Raw genomic sequence first — 23,551 nt, forward strand, 5'->3', positions numbered from 1 at the left:
ACTTTTTTTAAACATATTATTATCCGCAACACGCTTCGTCAGATTATAGAAACAGAGTTATCAGCAACATGCTTCGTCAAAAAGTACAATACTTACTTCCAGCTACAAGCGTCGTCATTTAACTTAACGTCGGTTAACTTGTCTCTATAGGCGATAAACTTTAAAGAAGCTTAATTTTTTTCAAATATGTGGCTGTTTACTGGTTTTAGGGTGTATTGTAAGTCTGCTTTGTAGGCCAATAGCCCGCCTATTTCAGCCGTGAAGCAGTCATATATTCTAGTTTCACGAGACTTTGTCTTACGGACGACGGCAGTCCTTATGTTCTGGTGTCTATTAATATTATACTAATTTATGTTTTGTTCTCACCCCAAGTTTGAGATTCCACTTAATTTTTGATTGAAGAAATAGCTTGTTTGATTTAAGTTTAGAATTATTCTTACAACCATTTAATCTATATAGTAATGTCATAGTAAGATCAAAGTTTCTTTGAAATCAATCTAAAACTTTGGAACAGAAACGTCGACATATTTTTTTGGTTTCACTAGATTCGCAAACAAGCTTACTGTATAATTCAGCGGTCGGGGAACTTTTTTAATTATTACCCCAAAATATTTTTGTGTAAGTTGATATTACCCCATGGCAAAGAACAAAACAAAAACAAACGAAATCGCTTTGTTTTAGCATCTCTCATATTATAGCCCCCATGATAAATTTGAAATCGCAACGATTCTAAAGAAGTTTCAGTTCAATATAATATACTTTTTACTCACAAAAGTTTCATTTTTACCCCCCCCAAAATTTCATTTTACCCCATTTGGGGTAATTTACCCCGGTTCCCCGACCGCTGGTATAACTAATCTTAAATGGTTATTGGAGCCTATAACGTGAATTTCTAAATGTACCTCGGACTAGCGGTTATTCTACCCTTAAAAAATTACGCATGGCTGCTTTACGGCTCAAATAAGTAGGGTGGTTGGTGTATCCAGCATGAGGGTCCACGACATACCCGAAAATAGCGGTTAGGGAGAGTATTACGTGGCAATATAAGAAGCGGTTATCTCCCACTGGCTACTACTGTTATGGATAAAGGAGAAAAATTCATGGCTCATATCCGTATTTAACGGTAATTATCTATTTTATTATCTTTGTAATTTGCGGTATAAATGAATTCGTATTTTGTGAATATCCTAGTATTTGTAGTATCTAGTCTCTATAGTAGTATCTACTAGTCTTTTGTGTATGATCTAGTAAAGCAAGAGTCAGCATTCCGGACAATCGTAAAGTAGACAAAAATATCTATAAAGTTTTATCTTTGAAATCTGTCAGATCATTAATGCGAGCAGCGTTCGAAGATGTAGAGTAAACTACAAGAGAATTTTACAAATAATCTCAAGAATAGAATTGTTCACAAAATTAGAATGAAATGATATAGACAAAATTAAATACTTCATGAGAAACTTTTTTTTTGAAACAATTAATTGAATTTCTGTGTACGACATACACCTTCAGAATTCAATCATCCAATCAAAATGTATATAGATATATGAGGAAAAGCTTACAGAAAATACCCCCAGCCGAAATATTCCCCATCAAACGAACGTCTCTCTGGATTATCCCAGATAACATATTGTCCAGAATGTGACACATTAGGTGTATTGAAGTTATTAATTTATTTTGTATTAATAAGACTAGGTGCCTCCTGTCATAGCAAATCGTGTATTTTATCGTAACAAAAATTAGCTTTTCGTCGATAAAATCTTTTTTAAAACACACATATATACACACACACAAACACACACAATCATGTAACAAACGTTCAAATTTATAATAATAATGTTTATGTGTATCTACATACCTGTATAGTTAAAATTAACTGATATTTGTCGAGCACTCGAGAATGCTAAGAGCGACTTGGCCATTTTTATGTTCGTAATGCATTAAGTTCTAAGGGAAAAACAAAGGAAAATTTACAAATTGACGTTTATTGGGTTAGCTTTTATTAAGACATAGTTATAACTAGTCGAGTGCAGTATCAAAAGGAAGGCGTTTTATATAATACAATTTTTAAAGATTTTCTTTGTTACTACCAATATGCGCAGCATGTTATAATTTATCACTTAAATAATATATATTTTTTATGTTTACTTACATCTATCCGGTTTTATATAGTGGAAAGCTTCAACTTAAAACACTATTAGTAACTATTAAAAAAAAGTTATTTACAAAACATTACAATTTCTTAATTCATCCCGCAGACGGTCAGTCATTTTCAGGCGTACTTTTTCATGAACTTAAGCAAATATTTCAGTTTCGGCATCTCAATGTTATGTATGCATCGGTTGAAGTCTCCGATGACTTTGACGGAATGCGTCATCATTCGTGATATGATGTCTTTGAGGCAAACACTTAGATCTGAGACTTCTTTGAAGCCGTGTATAGCTATTTCAGACATCACCACCGGAAACGGTGACGTTTCATACAGGAACTGTAAAAAAAAACATAAAATTTGTTTTTATTATTAACTAGCGGCCCGCTTCGGCTTCGCTCGGGTCTTTAACAAAAAATTCAACGATATTTGACGTTGTTTTATTTTTTTAAATAAAAGAACCCTTTTTGCGGCATTACTACAATAGTTAGACATATACTGTCGCGACACTTTTTGTAAAAATGTGTTCCACAAGGTCGTAGTATATTATTTTATTCTATCATCAATAGTTTTCGCAGGGCACGCGATTTATGAATATTTTAGGTAATTTTTTTTTGCACCTCGGGCTACATTATTGGAGATTTAGTAAGGATCCCTAATTTTTTTCGAAAAAAGATTATAGCCAATGTCACTTGGGAATAGTGTTAGGTTCCAAGCAGTCAAAGAATTTTTCAAATCGGTTCAGTAGTTTCGGAGCATATTTAGCACAAATAAACAAACAAATCTTTCCTCTTTATAATTTTAGTATAGATTGAAATGATAATGCTCTCTGGAAATTTGTAGTTTTTATTTTTTGAAATGACATGGTTAAATTTATCAAATGAGTTGAAATTTGATTACGTGCAGTTCTACCATGGTTTCTAAGCCACGATTGGACCAGCATAACATGTGAAATCTCTGTGGAGCTAAACGTAAAATTGTTTCATTAGCAGAGATTATGTAATAATGATTAACTAGTTATTCGTATTTAGTGATACTTCAAGGAAGTTGTTTGGCATACATCAACGCCTCGACTTCTACTCCAAATAGGTGTATTTCATGTTTAGCACAAGTTACAGTGGGAAATGATTAGATTAGGAATGATTGTTTGATATGCCTTCATATCATAACTACTGAATCTATCATTATGAAAATTTTTATACACCCTGTCAAGGACACAGAAAAGGACATAGACATGTGTCATCCAGAAAAAAAGTACTGTTTACGAGAGATATAATTCTTTTGTCTACATTAACGCGAAAAAAACGTCGGGAAAATCTAATAAACTATATTTATTACGCTTCAACTCTACAGGACGTAAATTTTATTAAAAGAAGATGATGGTCAATCACACAAACATAATACTTTTAGTTTCTCAAAAGGTCTCGTCGTTAGTTGGTTTAATAGTCAAAGGGAAAGTTTTATACTTTTTCCTAAATCTATTATGAGGTAAATCGTGCTTAATGAAAAAAGTTTAATTATGTAGACTAGATCCTCCAGACCGAATAATCTGGTTAATATTACTTATTTCCAAAACTATGAACAACATTTTCTAAAGTTTTCGCTGTTCGTTGATACAATTTCAAGCCTTTTAGAGGCATCAATCACTACACACATAAATTTTACATTTTCCGATACTTCTAAATACTTTACATTTTACATGGTCATGGACGACAGGTTGTAAATATTAACGATAGAAAGTGACTTTTTAATTTTATAATTGGTTTTCTTACATTTAATGCGCTCTTGTATTTTAAGTTTTTTTTAATCATTTGCAAATTGATCGCAGTGTTTTTAATTGAAATCTGTAAAGAGAGCGCCCTATAGTGAATACTGACGTCATTATTTCACCACAGATACTACCTTTGCATTTTGAACTATAAAAGTGCTTTGGTTTCAATAAGTTTAAATAACTCAATAATAAGTCAATTATCATAGTTTTACTTACCACAGTCCTCTCCAGATCTTGGCTCTCGTGAGAGCAGTTCCCACCGACTTGCTGTTGTTTCTGGCACTCGAATAGTTTCGAAGCCGAATACTTCTTTAGATTCTCTAACGTCTCAAAATGTACTTGTAGCTTTTCTGTTAAGCATAATAAGTTAATCATATACCTATGCATACCCAAACCAAAGCTATGTGTCGTGGTATGCGACCTCTTTGACAGGACATACGACCTACAATGACTAGATATAGACTAAAACGGAGACCTGAGATTGTGAGGCTTTTCTAGACAAGACTACAGAAAAAAGGGAAAAAAAGGAAGAGTCAAAACTTAATACCCTAGACGACAAACGAACGAACCACCATAACCGATCCTGTGGATCGAATGGTAAACAGCCGACGTCCTAAACACATCATTGCGGATCCTTCCGATCCATTAACGGTGCTTTTAGATACCTCAAGTACCGGTCCACCAGTCACTATCCTCGCCGAACCCGTCGCTTGCGACGAAGGGCTCGACGAGTAAATTAACCCTTAGACACAGCCTACTGAGTTTTCCGCCGGATCTTCTCAGTGAGTCCCGTTTCCTATTCGGTGGTAGATTCTGGGAAGCACTGCTCTTGCTAGGGCCAGTGTTAGCAACACTCCCGGTTTGAGCCCCGTGAACTCAGCTACTAGTACGTTGAATCTAGAATAACCTCTCGAGGCTACTAGAATAGGTAAGAAAAAAACGAACGAACCGACTGTTCACTATGAAACTGCGTCTATAGTTTTAAGTATATGTTTTTTTTTAATTAGTTATCATAAAAGGCTAGTTACACACTGTATGAGCCCTGTAGTGGTTTCTGGAGTTCATTAGCAACACAACGTGATGAACTACTGCTACTGACATTGAGACATTAGATCGAAGTTGATTGTATTGTAATGGTTATCGCGACCTGTGCAATCAATCCATGCGGGCTCAACAACAACCTACCATGAACGGCAGAAAACGAGGTAGGGAATTAAGATTATACTAATACTATTGACTCGGTCTGTCTGACTCGGTGGTGTAGTAGTTAGCGGATCTGACTGTTGCGCCCAGGGTCGTGGGTTCGATTCTCACATAGGGCAAATATTGTGTGATGAACAGGTTTGTTTTCTCTTTGTCTGGGAGATTCTTATCTATGAATGGACTGAAGGATGCCTATGCGTGATCTGTTCTCAAATATTATTACTGTTATTATCCGACAGATATTATTACACTGTCGTGCATGATTTTAAATAAATTACTATTTAGTTATTCTAAGAAATTAAAACTTTATGTATAATATTTAAAGCCTTAGTAAATATAATCTCCTAAGTATTTAGGATGTTAGATTTCTTTTCGTTTAAAAAGCCTAAATATTAATTGGTTTATTTAAGTATAAAGTAATAGTAACTAAGCATTACGTGAAGTATGGAAATTGTTGCTTCACATATACTCAGATTTCAGGTCTCATAGTGGAAGTGAGATTCGCAATGTCTATGGATTTCGGTATCACACTAATATAAGTCACACTATCACAGTATAAGACTAAAGTCACCAAATGCAAAAAAGGCAAAAAAAAACATCGTCAACACACCATATTACAATACAAAACGCTACCGTATCAATATTGGAACTTCCTGTATATAGTGACAGCGGAAATGTAATGTGCAAACAAGGAAACCTGTAGCAAAATCAAATGTGTGACACGTAGTTTCACAACTTCCTTATAAATGAGGCCGTATCGTAAATAGTTTATGTACTTTTATTTCGTTCGCGTAAACATGAACTCGCACCTTTTGTTATGAGCGACTACGTGAATGAATCCGCTCAGTCAGGAGATTGTTAGCAAACGCTCCTATGCATTAGAACGAAGATTTCTATTTATTGAAATTTTTTTATTGGTTAGACTTAGGGGTGGACGAGCTCACGGCCCCCTTGGTGTTAAGTGGTTACCGGAGTCCATGGACATCTACAACGTAAATGCCGCCACCCACCTTGAGACATGAGTTCTAATGTCTCACTTTTAACAGCACAACGGCTGCCCCGCCCTTCAAGCTGAAACGCATTCTGCTTCACGGCAGAAATAGACAGGGTGGTAGTACCTACCCTTGCGGACTCAAAAGAGGTCCTACCACCAGTAAGTTAGAAGAAATTATTGCTCATTTATTTTTTAAATCTGAATTGTAAGTAATAACAATTGCTCCACCTTTTTTACTGAAAAGCAAGGTGATTCGTCGAAGAAATAAACATTTTTTTATTTTAACAATTTTAATTTATTCCTAAGATAGATAGACGAGCTCACGGCCCACCTGGTGTTAAGTGTCCATGCTCCGATAACCAATATCTATCGAGACACCAACAACGTAAATACCACCACCTACCTTGAAACATAAGTTTTAAGTCTTAGTTTTTTAGTACAACGACTAAACCACACTTCGAACCGAAGCGCATTACTGCTACGCGACACACTTTCGGGCACAATATGCCTTACCAGTATTTACAATTATTAAAAAAACAATAAACATTGAAAACACGTTCCATTATTACTGAAGACTGGAAGTAGAGGAGAAATGGGAAGAGATAGTCAAGAAAATAAGAGGTCAATGACAATGGTCAGTCCTGCTGTTTAACAGGAGATATAGGTGGGAGAAATGACTATCTATTTTATTTTATTTTATAAGTATTCTCAGTATCATTTTATCAGGTCCATTTCTGCCATTCTGTCTATCCCTACCCAAGAGTCTACTTATTAGTAGAATGACGTGCTATAAGCCCGCCCTGACACCACCATGCTGCTGCCTATTTCTGGCGCGAAACTTTAGTGTGTTCCAGTCCAGCGTAAGGCTATCGCAACACTATATTGACCTCTACGTAATCTCTTAAAGTTGATAAAGACACTGGCTTCATAAAGATCAACGGCTATCAACGAAACACATAGTGTAATTACATATATCAAACTAAACCAGCGGCCCGCTCCGGCTCCGCTCGGGTCTTTAACAAAAATTTCAACGACGTTGTTTTATTTTTTTAAATAAAATCACTTATTGCGGCATAACTATAATAGCTAAGACATATGCTGTCGCGACACTTTTTGTAAATAATAATGTGTTATACATACCAAATCTTAGTAACTTACTTTATTCTATCATCAATAGTTTTCGCAGGGCACGCGATGTAAAGAATATTTTAGGTAATTTTTTTACACCTTCTTTTTTACATTATTGGAGTTTTAGTAAGGATCCCTAATTTTTTCAAAAAAGATTATAGCTTATGTCACTCGGGAATAATATAGCTTCCAAACAGTGAAAGAATTTTTCAAATCGGTTCAGTAGTTTCGGAGCCTATTCAATACAAACAAATAGATCTTTTCTCTTTATAATATTAGTATAGATTAGTAAAAAAGTATAGAAAAACCTCTCCTCCATAGCCGATTAGTCTATACTAATATTATAAAGAGGAAAGATTTGTTTGTTTGTTTGTTTCGAATAGGCTCCGAAACTACTGGACCGATTTGAAAAATTATTTTTCCATTAGAAGCCGACATTGTCCCTGATGAACATAGGCTACTTTTTTAAAACAAAAATTATTTTATTTTTTTGGTTTCATGTGTGTTTTAATGTTTCCGAAGCGAAGCGAGGGCGGGTCGCTAGTCTATTATATTTTCGTTTGCTAAAACTGAAGTCTTAAAATATATTATTTGATAGAAAATGCCAATAAATAAATTTAGTACCTGGTAGTCTCTGTACTCTCTGGTAGCCGAGCGCCAAGCATAACGTCACGTTCTCGTCGGCCAATTGCAGGTTCTCTCCGAGGAGTTTAACGATACTCTCCTTGCAGTACGTGCCGTTCCGAGGCTTTCGATCGTGAATTATCACCTAAAATATTCAAAGCTTTCATAAATCTACAGTGATTTTTACGGATGTTCCGTTATAACTACTGAACCATGCATCTTGTTCCTTGCTGGATGTCTTATTGTACTCTTCAATGAAACGATTTGGCTCGTATTTACAAGTATATTAAAAGATAAAAACTGAAGAACAAATAATAATGAGGTTGAATATTGTAGTAGATAATGTATGTAATCGTTAAAGATGTATATGCGTTCGCGATCGCTAGATGAAGTGAAGCTCGGTGGTGGGCGAGAATAAAAACTTGTTTGGAGGGGGATTTAGAGATCCTTAACACATCTGATTGACTTAAAACTTGGTATCCATGTAGAAAATACATGTACTTAATGGATAGGCTAATATTTATATGAGTTTTGAACCCCCTAACAATAATGACAATAAATAATAATGATAATTTTAAATCCCCAGCGAAGCGGGCGAGTACGGCTAGTCTAATATAACTTTGCATGGTTATACAGATTGAATTTGTGATAATTTAATTCAGCTATCTTTCAATATGATTTAAAGTTTTTAGAATGATTTGCTACATTTCGTGTATTGATACATCTATGCACAAAAGGATTAATAAATAGGAAAGAATAAAGAAATAATAATACACCTTTTCAACTCAAATGGGTCAACAACATGCGGACTTAAGAATACGAACAAATTGACAAACATGTGAATATGCGTCATTAACAAATGTTCATTTTTGTAATGTGCTTTCATCATCATAGGCCTATAGACATCCACTGCTGGATATAGGTTCCATCCAAGGTTCGCTACAATAACCGATACTTTGCTGATTGCATTCAGCAGATTCGTGTAAGCTTCGTCAATCAGGCCACTGATCGTCGCCCCATCAATGGGAGCCCTATACAGCGCGTAAAAGCGGTACAATATGGTACATTAAAAAATAGTATAGCAATACTGTAAAATAAAAATTTCATTTCAGAGCATTAGTTATGAACACTTTACCTTTTCTATTATTTTTCGTAACCATTGAGGGTTAACTATGTTTTTATGTACTCCAAAAGTTCAGTATAGTTACATGCTCGAAGAACTCAATTCACTTTATCCGAAAATCTTCCCAAAAATAATAAAAATGATCTAGTATTGGTGAAATAAATAAATAATCCCCTCAAGAGTTTCTTCTGTATCATAATTTTGTTTTTTGTACGCACCTTAGTAAAACAATGATCTTACCTGAAAATATAACGATATCTGCTCCAAATAAACTGTCATATAGTTAATAGCTTTATCAGCTTCGTTCTTCATTAAAAGTTTTATTTGTGATACTAGTGTGTCCATGTCCTCCCGCGATTTCTGAGTTCGGACCTGGATGTCCGCAATCAGCGCCCGATAACCATTTATTAGGTTATCCTGGAAATCTGTCGTCTGGAATACAAAATGGATTTGAGTTACCAAATGTAACTAAAGGGGTAGAAGAAATGTATTGCAATTTAGGTCTCTTTACTTTAAATATAAGAGTCTAATTTTATTGCGATTTTATTATTGCCCGTTTCTCTATTTCTATAAAATAATCATGCGTTTCGATTTCGAGAACTAGAAAAAAATATAAAGATAGATATAAAATTTTCACAGGGATATCTGTCGAACGCTAAACTATGCATTTGACAGATATCCCTGTGAAAATTTTCTTTTATTGAATTATCATCACAGTCATATCAGTCATATCACAGTCATATCTACTACGAGTATTAGATTAGTTCTAATTTGTAAGAAAATTTCGAGATAAATCGCAAATAAAATGTAATAAATAATTTCTATCTAATAAATGAACACAAGCACGACTATTTAATATCAGTATTTAAATTGTAGGAATAAACAAAATTCTTGTTGAAAAATTCGCCAAATTAACGAAGAATAATGTTGATTTGTGATCATTAAACATACATTGTACAGCTTATCGGCGAGCGGCAACCCACATTTTGTTGATTCAGTGACATTGTTCCAATTCGGTTAATGTTCATTTCAATACAAATTGAATGATCCGGTTTTTCAGATAGCATTTCAAATAATTGAATAAACTGCATGGTATAAGAATAAACAAGAACATTTTCGTTTTAATTTATTAAGGTTTTGCTCTTGTTTTGTATTTGTGAATAATTTGCGAACGCTACCAGTTAGGTTCGTTCAAGAACTATTGAAATTTAGCCTATTCTACTGGTGGTAGGACCTCTTGTGAGTCCGAAACAATAATGCGTTTCGGTTTGAAGGGTGGGGCAGCCGTTGTAACTATACTGAGACCTTAGAACTTATATCTCAAGGTAGATGGCGGCATTTACATTGTCGATGTCTATGGGCTCCAGTAACCACTTAACATCAGGTGGGCTGTAAGCGCGTCTACCCATGTAAGCAATAAAAAACAAATATTCTCTTAACATTAAGAATGACCACTATTTTTTTTTAAATATTTTTATGATTTGATCGTTATTCTTTATAGCTTTCTTTTATTAGTTCACCCAAGAGTCGCGCGTCACAATGGACTAGTTTACTTTTTGTGTTCATTGGATACAATGAAAAAAAAAAGAACACAATACTAAAATATTTCCTTTCCCAACAGTCTTTGTTTTAGAGAATTGTTTTCATACACACTGTAAGCTATAGTTTATTTATAGATCGCTACAATTTTGATGTCTCAATATTGCTGACAACGTAACATGTTCCAAATTTCATATATGTGACATTGCAATAATAGTAACTAGGGGTCCCGCAGTAGTCGAAATTCGACTATAATTAATTGGAATTGTACAATAGATTTGTACACTATAATGATCGTATTTTATACTTCTATAATCACAAATTTCGCCAAGGCTACAAACAATATTTAATCTATTCTCAATTTGACCACAGACGTCAAGAACAAAAGTTTGACAATACATGCGTGTGTGCGTCAAATACATGGTATGTAGTGTGTGTAATGTTTTCTTTATTGATTTAATGTATCTTTTATGCGTTATTTAAAAAAAAAATAGCATTGTGCACTTTTTCTCTATACTCTCTATAAGTGTGGAAAATTTCATACTCCTCTGTCCGCGCAATTTTCGTAAAAAAGGGATACAAAGTTTTTGCTTCACGTATTAATATATAGATAATAATGAAAATTTAAACTGAAATTGTAATTTCAGAATGATATAAATAGAGGTTAATGGGCCGTACCGACTTACGGCATCCTCGAGTCGTAATTAAACATGATAGATGAGAGCAATTTAAAATTAAAACGAGGGAAGTAATAAAATGTTAAGTAAATTAGAAATATTTAAACAATATAATACCTGCTACTAGCTTTTTTAACATTTGACAGTACCTACTGTAAAAATTTCTATTTCGAGTTGTCTTAAAAGACTCAAGGAACACTACCATGCAAGATGTTTTCATTTCGTGCCATGCATTTCGTGTTAATTTTTATTATTTAAATTCGAATTAGTATAGATTTCGAATGTTCTAGTGCATTCGACATCAGATTTTTACTCGTAATTGGGAGTTTTGTAAGTTCACGCGTGTCAGGGCCATTGTACTATCCATTTCGATCTTGAAGCAGTGGGTTTCGCCACATCTCAGTAAGCCACCCAACATGAGGTTGGGTGGCTTACTCGCCTACCAATTCAATGCGATCAAAAATATAAGCTCTAAATTGACCATTAAGCCAAGCGATATGAGCTGTCTACGTTAGACAGTGTCCGATGTAGTTGCCAACAAAGACTAGACGGCTTTTATAGGTGAAATAATTTCCAATTTGTTGCTGACATCGGTGAACGTTCTGTACTGCCTCGTGAAAAAATAAAAACAACAACAATTTAAATAGCCGCGAAAAACAACACAGAGTACAAGGGATCGTAAACTTTACGACATAGAAATAAAACAGAACATTAAATAGAACCATCTATTAACTTTGTTTCTATCTGATTAATCTTTTGATAAATCGCTAAATTGAAAAAGTAACTATAAAGTTTTTAACGGAATAAGCATTAAGATATTTCGAATAAATAAAATTGAACTACTACATATAATAATTACTAGATGATGGGTTTTTTTTGATAACGCCATCTTGGTGTGTCTTTAAAGCGGTTAGTTGCCCTCAATTAAGAAAAATAGTATTATTATTCGCCAATAGATGTCGGGAAGAGTTGATTATTGAAAACACGAATAAAACAACATTTTCTGAAAATAAATCGTAGCTAGATCGATTTCTCGCCCCAGAAATCACCTGTATACTAAATTTTATGAAAATCGTTGGAGCCGTTTCCGAGATTCAGATTATATACATATTTATTTAATATACAAGAATTGCTCGTTTAAAGGTATAAGATTAAAATTTGAAATAGTTTACTAATATCAGTGTGAAGCTATCACTACAGAGTAATTATACCTACTAATGACACAGAAGAGCTTCGGGTAATGAAATAAAATTAGTTAGGTAGTTATTAGTTTAAAATGAAATTAAATTGAAAAATATATATTAACTTCAGCATTTACGCTAAGTACCGTCAAATTTTGTGAAAAAAATATCTATTAATATTTGAACTTCTTCGCATCTTGAGATATGTCAGTTTTTATAACTTAGGGTTTCATTTTTACGATTAGAGGATCCCAGGTGTTTGATAAAGTCCAATTATCTTTTTATTTATTAAAGTTTAGATACCAAATGTCGAAATTAACTTTTTTATTTGGATTTTCATATCGTATTTGGATTTTATGAAATTTCATAAAAACCCATCTTAGCGAATACCAGAGTTGTGGGTACGTGTGAGTACATTGCAGGAATACATTGGAGTTGTGAAATATAATACATCTCTTATGAGATTCTTAACTGTAATCGGTATATTATTTTAGTCGTGTCTCATGTATAAGTTTAAATTAATGGTAAAATGCACTATGTATTTAAGTTAGACTTTTTAATTTATTGAGTTGGGAAGACGATGAATTCGTCCGAGGATTGTGAAACCAATTGATACAGAAGAACGCTACCACCCACTATGACATCGAAGTCCCATTTATAACATACAAATGCCCACTTTTCGGCTTACCTGCAGACTAACGACGAAAAGCACAGATAAAAGCACAAATACGTTCCGTCTCATCTCCTTTTCAAACATCACATTATACATAAAAATCTCCAATCAACATTCACTTAATAATTTTAATGCTCGATTAACTGCCTTCGTTTAACTGCTATCAATGCGCGCGCATGTTTGATTCAAACAGTTGTTTGTTTTGATATGTGCTACTACATGTATGGTCGATGACTGAGCCACGTTTATGCCGTCGGCTTATTTTGTTTACAGTACGGTATGTCGAAATTTATTGTTGATAACTTTTCTCCGTTTTATGGCGGTTTATTACTAAGTCTTCGAGCTAAGGAATGTTAAATTACGCTTTTAGGATTATGCAATTTACAGCTGGCAATTTACGGTTCGTCCAATACGATATTGACAGGCTATGTTTTGAATTGTGCAGCAACCACGCGCTAGTGACTGCTAATATGTAATCTTTGCCATACGAGGCAAGATCAAGTATCATCGGGACTTCAAATGGCAAACATATATAATAAACAATGACTGCGATTGGGCATCGAATCCAAATGTATTATAGCTTCATTAACGATTAAAATAAGCAATTTGATTGGGCACTGAAACCTTTATATAGGCATTCTTTTTTTTCTCAATCGTTAGCCCACTGAGTTTCTCGCCAGATGTTCTCAGTGGGTCGCGTTTCCAGTCCGGTGGTAGATTCTGCGAAGCACTGCTCTTGCTAGGGTCGGTGCTAGCAACACTCCGGTTTGAGCCGCGTGAGCTCACCTACACACGCTAGGGTGAAGCTGAAATAGCCTCTCAAGGCTATCAGCATAGGTAGGAAAAAAAAAGTCAATCGTTACTCTTGAAAGACTGATCTTGATCGTTATGTAGCTCCGGGCTATTCTGCTGATGTCATTGAAGAGGTCTCCAGTCCAGCACTTCTCGTTCAGTCCAAGTTTTTTATTTATTGCGTAGATGTGTGTACGAGCACACAGCCCACCTGGTGTTAAGTTGTTACTGGAGCCCATCTACATCTACAACGTAAAGGCGCCACCCACCTTGAGATATACGTTCTAAGATCTCAGTATAGTTACAACGGCTGCCCCACCCTCCAAACCAGTCTCAGCACTGTATACAAATTGATATTAGTTATGTTCCTATTTCTTCATACTCATTCATCCATCACTTACCTCGTGATATAATATAGGTATATTACAAAGCAATTTGAAAACACAGTCGAAGATAAAAAATAATTCATCAATCAATGAGGTGATATTTAATTTGTGAATACTAACTCGAATAATGTCATGGGTAACTTTACCTTTTTATATCAGGATTACAGTTTTCCCGCAATCCTTACTGGGTAGATTCTAGATAGATTGTGTTTCTTTTGTCTACAAAATAGACGGAACACAACTATTTTTAAATTCATCTCGCTTGACCGATTGTTTATTTCATCCTAATCAAAACAGTATTGTTTTAGTACAACTAGCTATGTTTAGATAATAGATTTCGGTACTTTGAATATAAATAACTGATGCAATATATACCTACGTGATTTGAATGGGCAGTGTTTTGGTTTAAACAGGAATATCAATAATATTATAGTTTATGTACATACTTATTTATTATAATCTCATAGGCATTACATGATTTTCACAAATACAAATGAATATTTATATATATATGTGAAGCTGCGAGCTATATTTTTCTGTTCGTATCTTCTATAGTAGGAATATATTATACGAATATTTACATACATATCTTCCGGGTTCTTATCGCGTACATCATAAGGTTCTCTCTACCTTATCAAGATATTTATTTTATATGCAAAATTTTATTTAATATTGATATTTTTATGAATAGATTAGAATTAGAATACAATAGAATTTTATGTGAATTTGAAAGTGCCAGTCAAATAGAATTCATTCGTAACTTTCTATTCTTTCTTCTATCTAATTTCGAAATTAATGTCGAAACACGCTAACTCTACCACCGGTTCCAAAAAACAACCTCTAGTTTTTTTGTTACTTTTACAATTATCTAGTATTTTTCCTTGAAAAACACAGTTACAATTTTATATTAAATACACTTAAATTAATAAAATATAAGCAAGTGTCGACTGCAGCGAACGAGTTGACCGCAATATGTCGTTTTGTATGTTTGAAGGATTTAGATTCAAGAAAATTAAATATCAATTCATTCAGAAAATAACATACTTTTATGTAAAAAAACAAAGGACTGAAATCGCCTTGGTGTTGAAATCTGACAATCGAAACATTTTGACTTTAACAGAGTTATTTAGCACGCCATCTATTTTATGTTTGCAAAACTATGCACTAACTGAACAGCGGCGTAGCCACGAAAGAGTTCTACCTTCTACGGAAGCGTTTCTTTGACTTAAAATAGATGGCGTTAGTTGTAACAAATGAAAAGCAATTTTCTCAGCGGAATTTTTCGGGAAGTTGTTCTATATCGTGGTTTTGTTTTTAATTCACGTAACAGTCTTGTGTATTGTTGACATTTTTATCAAGACTAATTATTCATTTTATTTGAGACAACGCTTAAAACCAATTTGCAAACTTAATTTTCACTTTTTTCTTTTTTATTGCTTAGACGTGTGCACGAGCTTCACAGCCCATCTGGTGTTAAGTGGTTACTGAAGCCCATAGACATCTACAACGTAAATGCGCCACACACCTTGAGATATAAGTTCTAAGGTCTCAGTATAGTCAGAACGGCTGCCCCACCCTTCAAACCGAAACGCATTACTGCTTCACGGCAGAAATAAGTAATCATTTACATTTAATTCAATTTACAGTAACATAAAATATTTCTTGTTCCTATCTAGATGTAAATACAAAATAAATATTAGTTAGCTCAATGTGTGATTTCGTATATAGCGCTATTAATAACATTATCCTGACAGATGGATTATCAAAGACGAATTACGCATTAAACACCCTTGTTCACAAGTGGAACGAACACTCAATTATGTCTCTCTTCCACTATCAAAGGGAGGAGTTAAGACTCGCAATTATGACGTAATCTATACATGTATAAACATAAATAAAAATGGAGTGTCTGTTTGTAATATTGAAATAACCGCTTTTTACTACATGCATATGAATATACATATATACACCAAAATAACATTTTTTACAATTTTGTTTGTCTGTCTATCTGTGTGTCTGTTTGTTCCGGCTAATCTCTGGAACGGCTGGACCGATTTTGAGGAGACTTTCACTTATAGGTAGCTGATGATATAAGGAGTAACTTAGGCTACTTTTTTTAGAATAGCTTCGCGCCGCGGCGTCACCCGCGGTACGACAATAACCGCGGGTAACATCGTTGGACTCTGCTATCAATAACTAAATTTAATGTTTCCGAAGCGAAGTGAGGGCGAGTCGCTAGTAATTTTATAAAACTGTATATTATTTAATGCACATTAATTAGAAACCGGACACGTATTATATTATTATTATTATTTTATTGCTTATATGGGTGGACGAGCTCACAGCCCACCTGGTGTTAAGTGGTTACTGGAGCCCTTAGACATCCACAACGTAAATGCGCCACCCACCTTGAGATATAAGGTCTCAGTATAGTTACAACGGCTGCCCCACCCTTCAAACCGAAACGCATTACTGCTTCACGGCAGAAATACGCAGGGTGGTGGTAATTACCCGTGCCGACTCACAGAGGTCCTACCACCAATAATTACGTGATTCAAACTAGAAAAGAAAGACGATTCGGGTGTTTTTTATTTATTTCAAATAACTATTTAAAAAGTGTGTGTGCCTATAAAGTGTTGAGCACACACAACACAACAGAAAGACCTTATGTGGGATCGTTAAACGTGGAATGTTTACAAATTTACATTGCGAATTCCTTGACCGTACTCAAATTTTAATATACGTGCATTTCTATGTAACACAGCTCTACTATTTCTTAATGCAAGTAAATTTTGGGATTCTTGTCCTTTTTTTAGTTTTAATACAAAACCACAAAAATATGTCGCAAATGATGTTACTTTGCCTAACACGCTGACTTTTAGCGTTGTGTTGAAAATAAATTAGATATTCATCGCATATCGCTTATGTACGCCCGTGGAAGATTACCCTAATGCAAGAGTGTTTAATCTACATGCGAGTAATTTAGGCTTAAGTAATTATTGTTAATCTCATTAGTGGTATCGATGTTGAATAATTAAATAGTTAGCTCGTCTGTATAGCATGAACAATTAAAATTGTTTTTCAAATTGATTTTGAGCGAGCTACGATTAAATAATTTTACTGTCTTTAAATACAAGGGCTTGGAACTGACTGGATTAAGTGGCCTATTAAAAAAATATTTTTTAAAGTTCACGTCTGATTGGCCATGAGTGCCTAATTCTTCAAATTTAATTTTAGATTTTTTAATTAAGGTTTTATAAAGTATTTCGCTTGCCTAAGTTTTAGGTTTTGGTTCTTTAATTGGAAATTGTAACGTGCCTTGTTATTCCACTTCTCTGATACTGAAGATACCAAAATTTTTCTTCAAAACTCTAGATAGTGGCTAAAAAATTTTTACCCAACTAGTTGGATGCAGTTTTCATTAATTGTCCGAAATAAAAATACAAAAAAAAGGAATCTTTTACGTTAAACTTTCATAAAATAAAAATGTATAAATATATTCTTAAAGTTATGATGGAAAAGTTTTATCATAAAACGGCTCCCAAGACAACTGTTGCCACGGAGAAAATAATATTAAAATATGAATCTAAAGTAAGAACGTAAGACAACACTTTTAAATTTCTAAAACGCAATGTGGCAGTTTTGTTTCGTTTTTAATAAAAACTTTTAAACACTATTATTTATGGGATGAGATTTTTAGTTTTTGTGAGTTTGTGATAATTAAATGGTATAGCCATAAAATTGTAATAAAAACCCGTCAATAGTGTTTGTAACGTAGATAACTTAACTATTCGGTAGGCAGCGGCTTGGCTCTGCGCCTGGCATTGCTGAAGTCCATGGGCGACGGTAACCACTCACCATCAGGTGGGCCGTATGCTCGTATGCCTACAAGGGCAATAAAAAAAAAATTTGAAGTCGTCGTGGCCCAAAAGATAAGACGTCCGGTGCATTCGTATCTAGTGATGCACCCGTGTTCGAATCTCGCAGATGGGTACCAATTTTTGTAATGAAATACGTAGTTAACAAATGTTCACGATTGACTGCCACGGTGAAGAATAACATTGTGTAATAAAAATCAAGCCCGCAAAATTATAATTTACGTAATTACTGATGGTAGGACCTCTTGTGAGTCCGCACGGGTAAATACCACCGTCCTACCTATTTCTGCCGTGAAGCAGTAATGCGTTTCGGTTTGAAGGGTGGGGCAGTCGTTGTAACTATACTGAGACTTTAGGACTTATATCTCAAGGTGGGTGGCGCATTTACGTTGTAGATGTCTATGGGCTCCAGTAACCACTTAACATCAGGTGGGCTGTGAGCTCATCCACCCATCTAAGCAATAAAAAAAAGATAACTGAGAAAGATTAAAAAATTGAGTAAAAAGTTAATCTATAATTGTAAATCTTCTTCTTCTCTATATATGAAAATGAATTGCTGTTCGTTAGTCTCGCTAAAACCCTAGAACGGCTGGACCGATTTGGCTAATTTTGATCTTGAATGATTTGTGGGAGTCCAGAGAAGGTTTAAAAGGTTTAAAATAAATATGAAAATGCTCGGAATTAAATAAAAATAACAATTTTGTTTTTCCTTTGATGTCCCCCCCATCGGACGGAATCCTTTTGTTTGTTATAAGTTTATTTTATTTTATTTATCGATTGAGGCACTACGAAGTCTGCCGGATCAGCTAGTTTAGAATAAAATTTGCGTTGATTTTAACTGGAAGCGTTTTCACGAAATCGAAATTCACCATGAACGCCGATGGTAAAAAAGTATTTAAAAGTCCTTTGACGTTCGTTAAGAGCCGCAGAATGTTTTGAATAATTTATTTATTTGTTGGCTGAATAATTTATTCCCAACGGATACTAAAAAATAGCGTAATATTATAAATCTTCTCGCATGAAAAAAAAAACGTGTAGCACTCGGGAACCGCTGCAGTAAAGCTATTGCATAGCATTTTTTATCAACTTATACAATTATAATTAGACAATGATAATTTAATATTAAAACAATAATAAAACAAGACCACGCTATATTAAACATTAATAAAAGCAAAACATTAACTGTCCCCTTCACACTCATAAGCTGGACCGCGCGAGAGAGAGATGGGCAGACTTTTCATGATGCGCATGCAATGTGACGTCACGCCACGCGCTTATTTACAAACACTACACAAGCGAAACGTGTGAATGCGTTGAACACGAGCTACGTAGTAGGCGTAGTGGGGGTGTCAGGTTATTTTCGTTACGGAATTTCTGGATTCAGTTGCCGCGCTCAAAGCCCGAGGTAAAATCTATGCAATAGCTTAAACCTATTATTGTGTATTATAGAAGTGTAGTTTTCGTGATTTGGGTTTTCATTTCGATTCGAAATTGAGTTTGTAACGTAACGTTATGTAGTAAATCGTAAATGTAGCTTTGTTATGGAATATTAGTTTTCAGACTTCGAGTCGTTTAAGATTTAAAATGCTGTTGTACTCTTTTTATTCGATACAATAGTTTTTGTTCTTTCTACATTGGTTATAACAGTCGCTTGAAAGCCCCAGTATAAAGTTTATGTAAAACTACTGAAGATAGCACAGAGAAACTTTTGGTTGATTGTTACTTGTTAAGTTATTGAGTGACAATGTTTTATTATATAAGGTAGTAAATAATTAGATTGGATATAGTTGACAGACTTTTATTTACCAAGAAAACAAAAACCAATATAAACCCTCCGACTGTTCATGGTTCGAAAGAATTATGGATCTAATACATTTGTCGGTAGATCGTGTAAGGTGCCTGATACGAAGTTCTCGGAGGTTTAGTATTTTTAATGGTTGATTTAAGTCCTATTTATCGCACCTTCAAATATTTATTTATTTATTTTACTTAGTAAAGATATCAATTTGTAAAATTGTAATATTAATGCCAATTTTGTGGCTATTTTAAACTAAAATTTGCTCGTGAAATTTGTTAGCGATAGAAACTTGTTTGATGTGACAGCATTATCATTCATGGTCTTCATTCAGCCAAGATGCTATCTACTGTGAATTAATTAAAATGTTTATTATCATTTGTTCAAAGTGTATTATTGAAAGTAAATTTCTAAAAATATACTTTTTCAAGAGTACTTCACTAGCTCTTTCTAAACAATTAACTGATAAATCCAGATCGTGATCAGTACTCTTCATTATTTTGAAGACTGTACTCATCCTTTACTGATGACTTCTAAATAATTACACTAGAACGAAAATAATAAAAATATCAAAATCTTTCATTGTTAGATTAAAATCTTTACGAATTTCATGAAAACACACGCTTTGAGCACTAGTAACGCTTTCGACACAATCTCATAGTATTAAACAGGTTTATTTCAAGCTAGCGGCCCGCTCCGGCTTCGCTCGGGTCTTTAACAAAAATTTCAACGATATTTGACCTTGTTTGGTTTTTTAAAATAAAAGATCACTTATTGCGGCATAACTATAATAGTTAGACATATGCTGTCGCGACACTTTTTGTAATTAATAAGGTGTTCAGCAAAGTCGTAGTACACTATTTTATTCTGTCATCACTAGTTTTCGCTGTAAAAAATATTTAAGGTAATTTTTTTACACCTTGGGTTACATTATTGGAGTTTTAGTAAGGATCCGTAATTTTAAAAATAATTATAGCCTATATCACTCGGGAATAGTGTAGTTTCTAAACAGTGAAAGAATTTTTCAAATCGGTTCAGTAGTTTCGGAGCCTATTCAATACAAACAAACAAATCTTTCCTCCTTATAATATTATTATTATAATATTATTATAGAATAGTATAGAAGTATAGATAAAATATTGAAGAGACATTTCAAAGAAACACCTTTTATGCAATGGTGATTCTTATTTCGAAAATTGTCAGGGGGATACTCACCGTGTATTGCTCCGTCAATAAAAACTCATAGAATAAAAGTCAACGAAGGTACTAGTAGTTGTTTCGTAAGAAAGTTTGAACAAGTCACGTCTTTTAATCTCTTGGGACTTAGTAGATCAACTCAATAGTTGATGTCGAACAAATTGGGACAGAATTGACTACGAGTGATTTTAGGAAATAAAACAATGTTATTTTCTCATGTGAAATCGGTGGAATTTGTAAGGTTTTAATGTAGGTCTCTGTAGGTGTATCGTTGCATACTTTTCTAAAATAATTTAACAGAAATTTGTCAATACATTGAAAATAATGATTAGTAGATTGTTGCCTATTTAAGTTTGTTTGTTGTGAGGATATTTATTTGAACATAATTATTTTGATTGAATACTCATAATTTGTTTTAAAATCTTTTATCTATTTCATCGTGTTTACGAACAACATTTAACGTAACACCAAGTCCCGTTTTGAGTACATTTTTTGTGAAATACTTATTTGAATTAAGACGTACCTGTTATCCATGGGTGATGTATGTTTTTTTTATTGCTTAGATGGATGGACGAGCTCACAGCCAGTGTGAAGTGCTTACTGGAGCCCATAGACATCTACAACGTAAACGTGCCACCCACATTGAGATATAAGTTCTATGGTCTCAGTATAGTTGAAAAGGCTGCCCCACCCTTCAAACCGAAACGCAGTACCCGCCTGCAGGATTCGAACACCGTTGCATCGCTCGACACGAATGCACCGGACGTCTTATCCTTTAGGCCACGACGACTTCAAATGTGTACGTGTGTAGGTATGTGTATGTATGTATGTATGTTTTATGATCTCTATTTCTATGGAAACTTGAGCCCTTAGAGTTTTCGGTAGCTAAATTGCAAGGCGGTTGCGCAATGACCGGCCGGTCGATTGAAACTTTCTTGGTCATCTAAACAAGTAGACAATGAGCTGTATCTCCGTGTGAAGCTGTATTGCTGCACCATATTGTTACTGGGCGACTTACACTACGTTTACGTGGTCTGCACTCCAGAACTCGTATATCCTAACGGCTATCAGTTCCTGGACAGATATGACCGGTCTTTTGTCACTTCAACTTGCTTATGTGTTGAGCTCTGTCGGCAACTTTGGCTGTCTGGCGAATGATTTCACTTTTTTTTATTTTTTTTTATTGCTTAGATGGTTGGACGAGCTCACAGCCCACCTGGTGTTAAGTGGTTACTGGAGCCCATAGACATCTACAACGTAAATGCGCCACCCACCTGAGATATAAGTTTTAAGGTCTCAGTATAGTTACAACGGCTGCCCCACCCTTCAAACCGAAACGCATTACTGCTTCACGGCAGAAATAATCAGAGCGGTGGTACCTACCTGTGCGGACTCATAAGAGGTCCTACCACCAGTGAAAATTCGCATCGTGCGAACGAACGGGAGAAGAATGAGGAGAAGAAAGAAGAAAATGTAAAATAAAAACTTCAATAGTAAAAAAATAACTAAATTAATTTAGATAAGCTAGTGTAACCATTAGGCATAGTCAAACTAGTTGATATTTTTTCAAATTGTTCATGTGTCAAAAATATCTCTTATGAGCTATTTCACTTTTTTTATTTTCATGACAAAAAAGACGGTGATATGATGGATATTTTTTTGCTTAGCTTGAGAATATTCGTGGTTTATGAGGCCTATCCAATAACTTTATTTTTATGGAACCCATCGAAAATTGCCGTTACGTGCTCTGACTAAATAAGATGAGAGAACCATATGCCGGGATCTTAATGTGAAAATAGGCCGAATACTTGTTTGTTTGATATTATATTGTAGCGTTAAAGTGTCGGCAATGAAATTTTAAGCTAAGACCAATATTTTTCAATGCCGAAAAGTGAACATACTTTCACAAGCCAATGTATGTATACTTTGATACTTAAAATAAATTAAAATGAGACTTCTAGTGGATATTTTGGCTAGACCGAATCACGGTTAATTTGAAATTTTATTCCTAATGGAGGTGGTAGGACCTGTTGTGAGTCCACGCGGGTAGGTACCACCGCCCTTGCCTATTTCTGCCGTGAAGCAGTAATGCGTTTCGGTTTGAAGGGTGGGGCAGCCGTTGTAACTGTACTGAGACCTTACAACTTATATCTCAAGGTGGGTGGCGCATTTACGTTGTGGATGTCTATGGGCTCCAGTAACCACTTAACATCAGGTGGGCTGTGAGCTCGTCCACCCATCTAAGCAATAAAAAAAAAAGGTCTTAAACATCTTCAGAATGTAAATACCTACCGTCACTCTTGAAGCATGAGGTTGTAGTCATAATTCCATTGCATAATGGCTGACCGGGTCCTCAAACGGGTTAGGAAAATATCTTTATGAGATCAATACATTACTCTAATTAGAAATTACGCAAATTTAAAGATTATGCTGGTTTCATTTAA

The 23,551-nt window shown here is 34.5% G+C and overlaps 1 protein-coding gene across 1 annotated transcript; it reads right to left on the reverse strand.

Annotated features, from left to right (window-relative positions):
* Positions 1 to 1,870: 1,870 nt before the first annotated feature.
* LOC114248265 (uncharacterized) lies at positions 1,871 to 13,326 on the reverse strand. The gene is made up of 5 exons (XM_028181452.2): positions 13,075 to 13,326; positions 9,230 to 9,421; positions 7,867 to 8,011; positions 4,134 to 4,267; positions 1,871 to 2,485 (listed from the first exon to the last, which is right to left on the reverse strand). The coding sequence occupies exons 1-5, from the start codon at positions 13,153 to 13,155 to the stop codon at positions 2,270 to 2,272; spliced, it is 768 nt and encodes a 255-aa protein (XP_028037253.2). The 5' UTR covers positions 13,156 to 13,326; the 3' UTR covers positions 1,871 to 2,269.
* Between the last annotated feature and the right edge of the window lie 10,225 nt (positions 13,327 to 23,551).

This window comes from Bombyx mandarina, chromosome 21, assembly GCF_030267445.1.
Source record: "Bombyx mandarina strain Sakado chromosome 21, ASM3026744v2".
Classification (NCBI taxonomy): domain Eukaryota; kingdom Metazoa; phylum Arthropoda; class Insecta; order Lepidoptera; family Bombycidae; genus Bombyx; species Bombyx mandarina.

Coding starts and splice junctions, on each gene's coding strand:
- LOC114248265 (XM_028181452.2), bottom strand. CDS start 13,155: ATGTATAATGTGATGTTTGAAAAGGAGATGAGACGGAACGTATTTGTG. Junction 4,268..7,866: donor GAGAGTACAGAGACTACCAG/GTACTAAATTTA, acceptor TATGCTTAACAG/AAAAGCTACAAGTACATTTT. Junction 2,486..4,133: donor AAGATCTGGAGAGGACTGTG/GTAAGTAAAACT, acceptor TTTTTTTTACAG/TTCCTGTATGAAACGTCACC.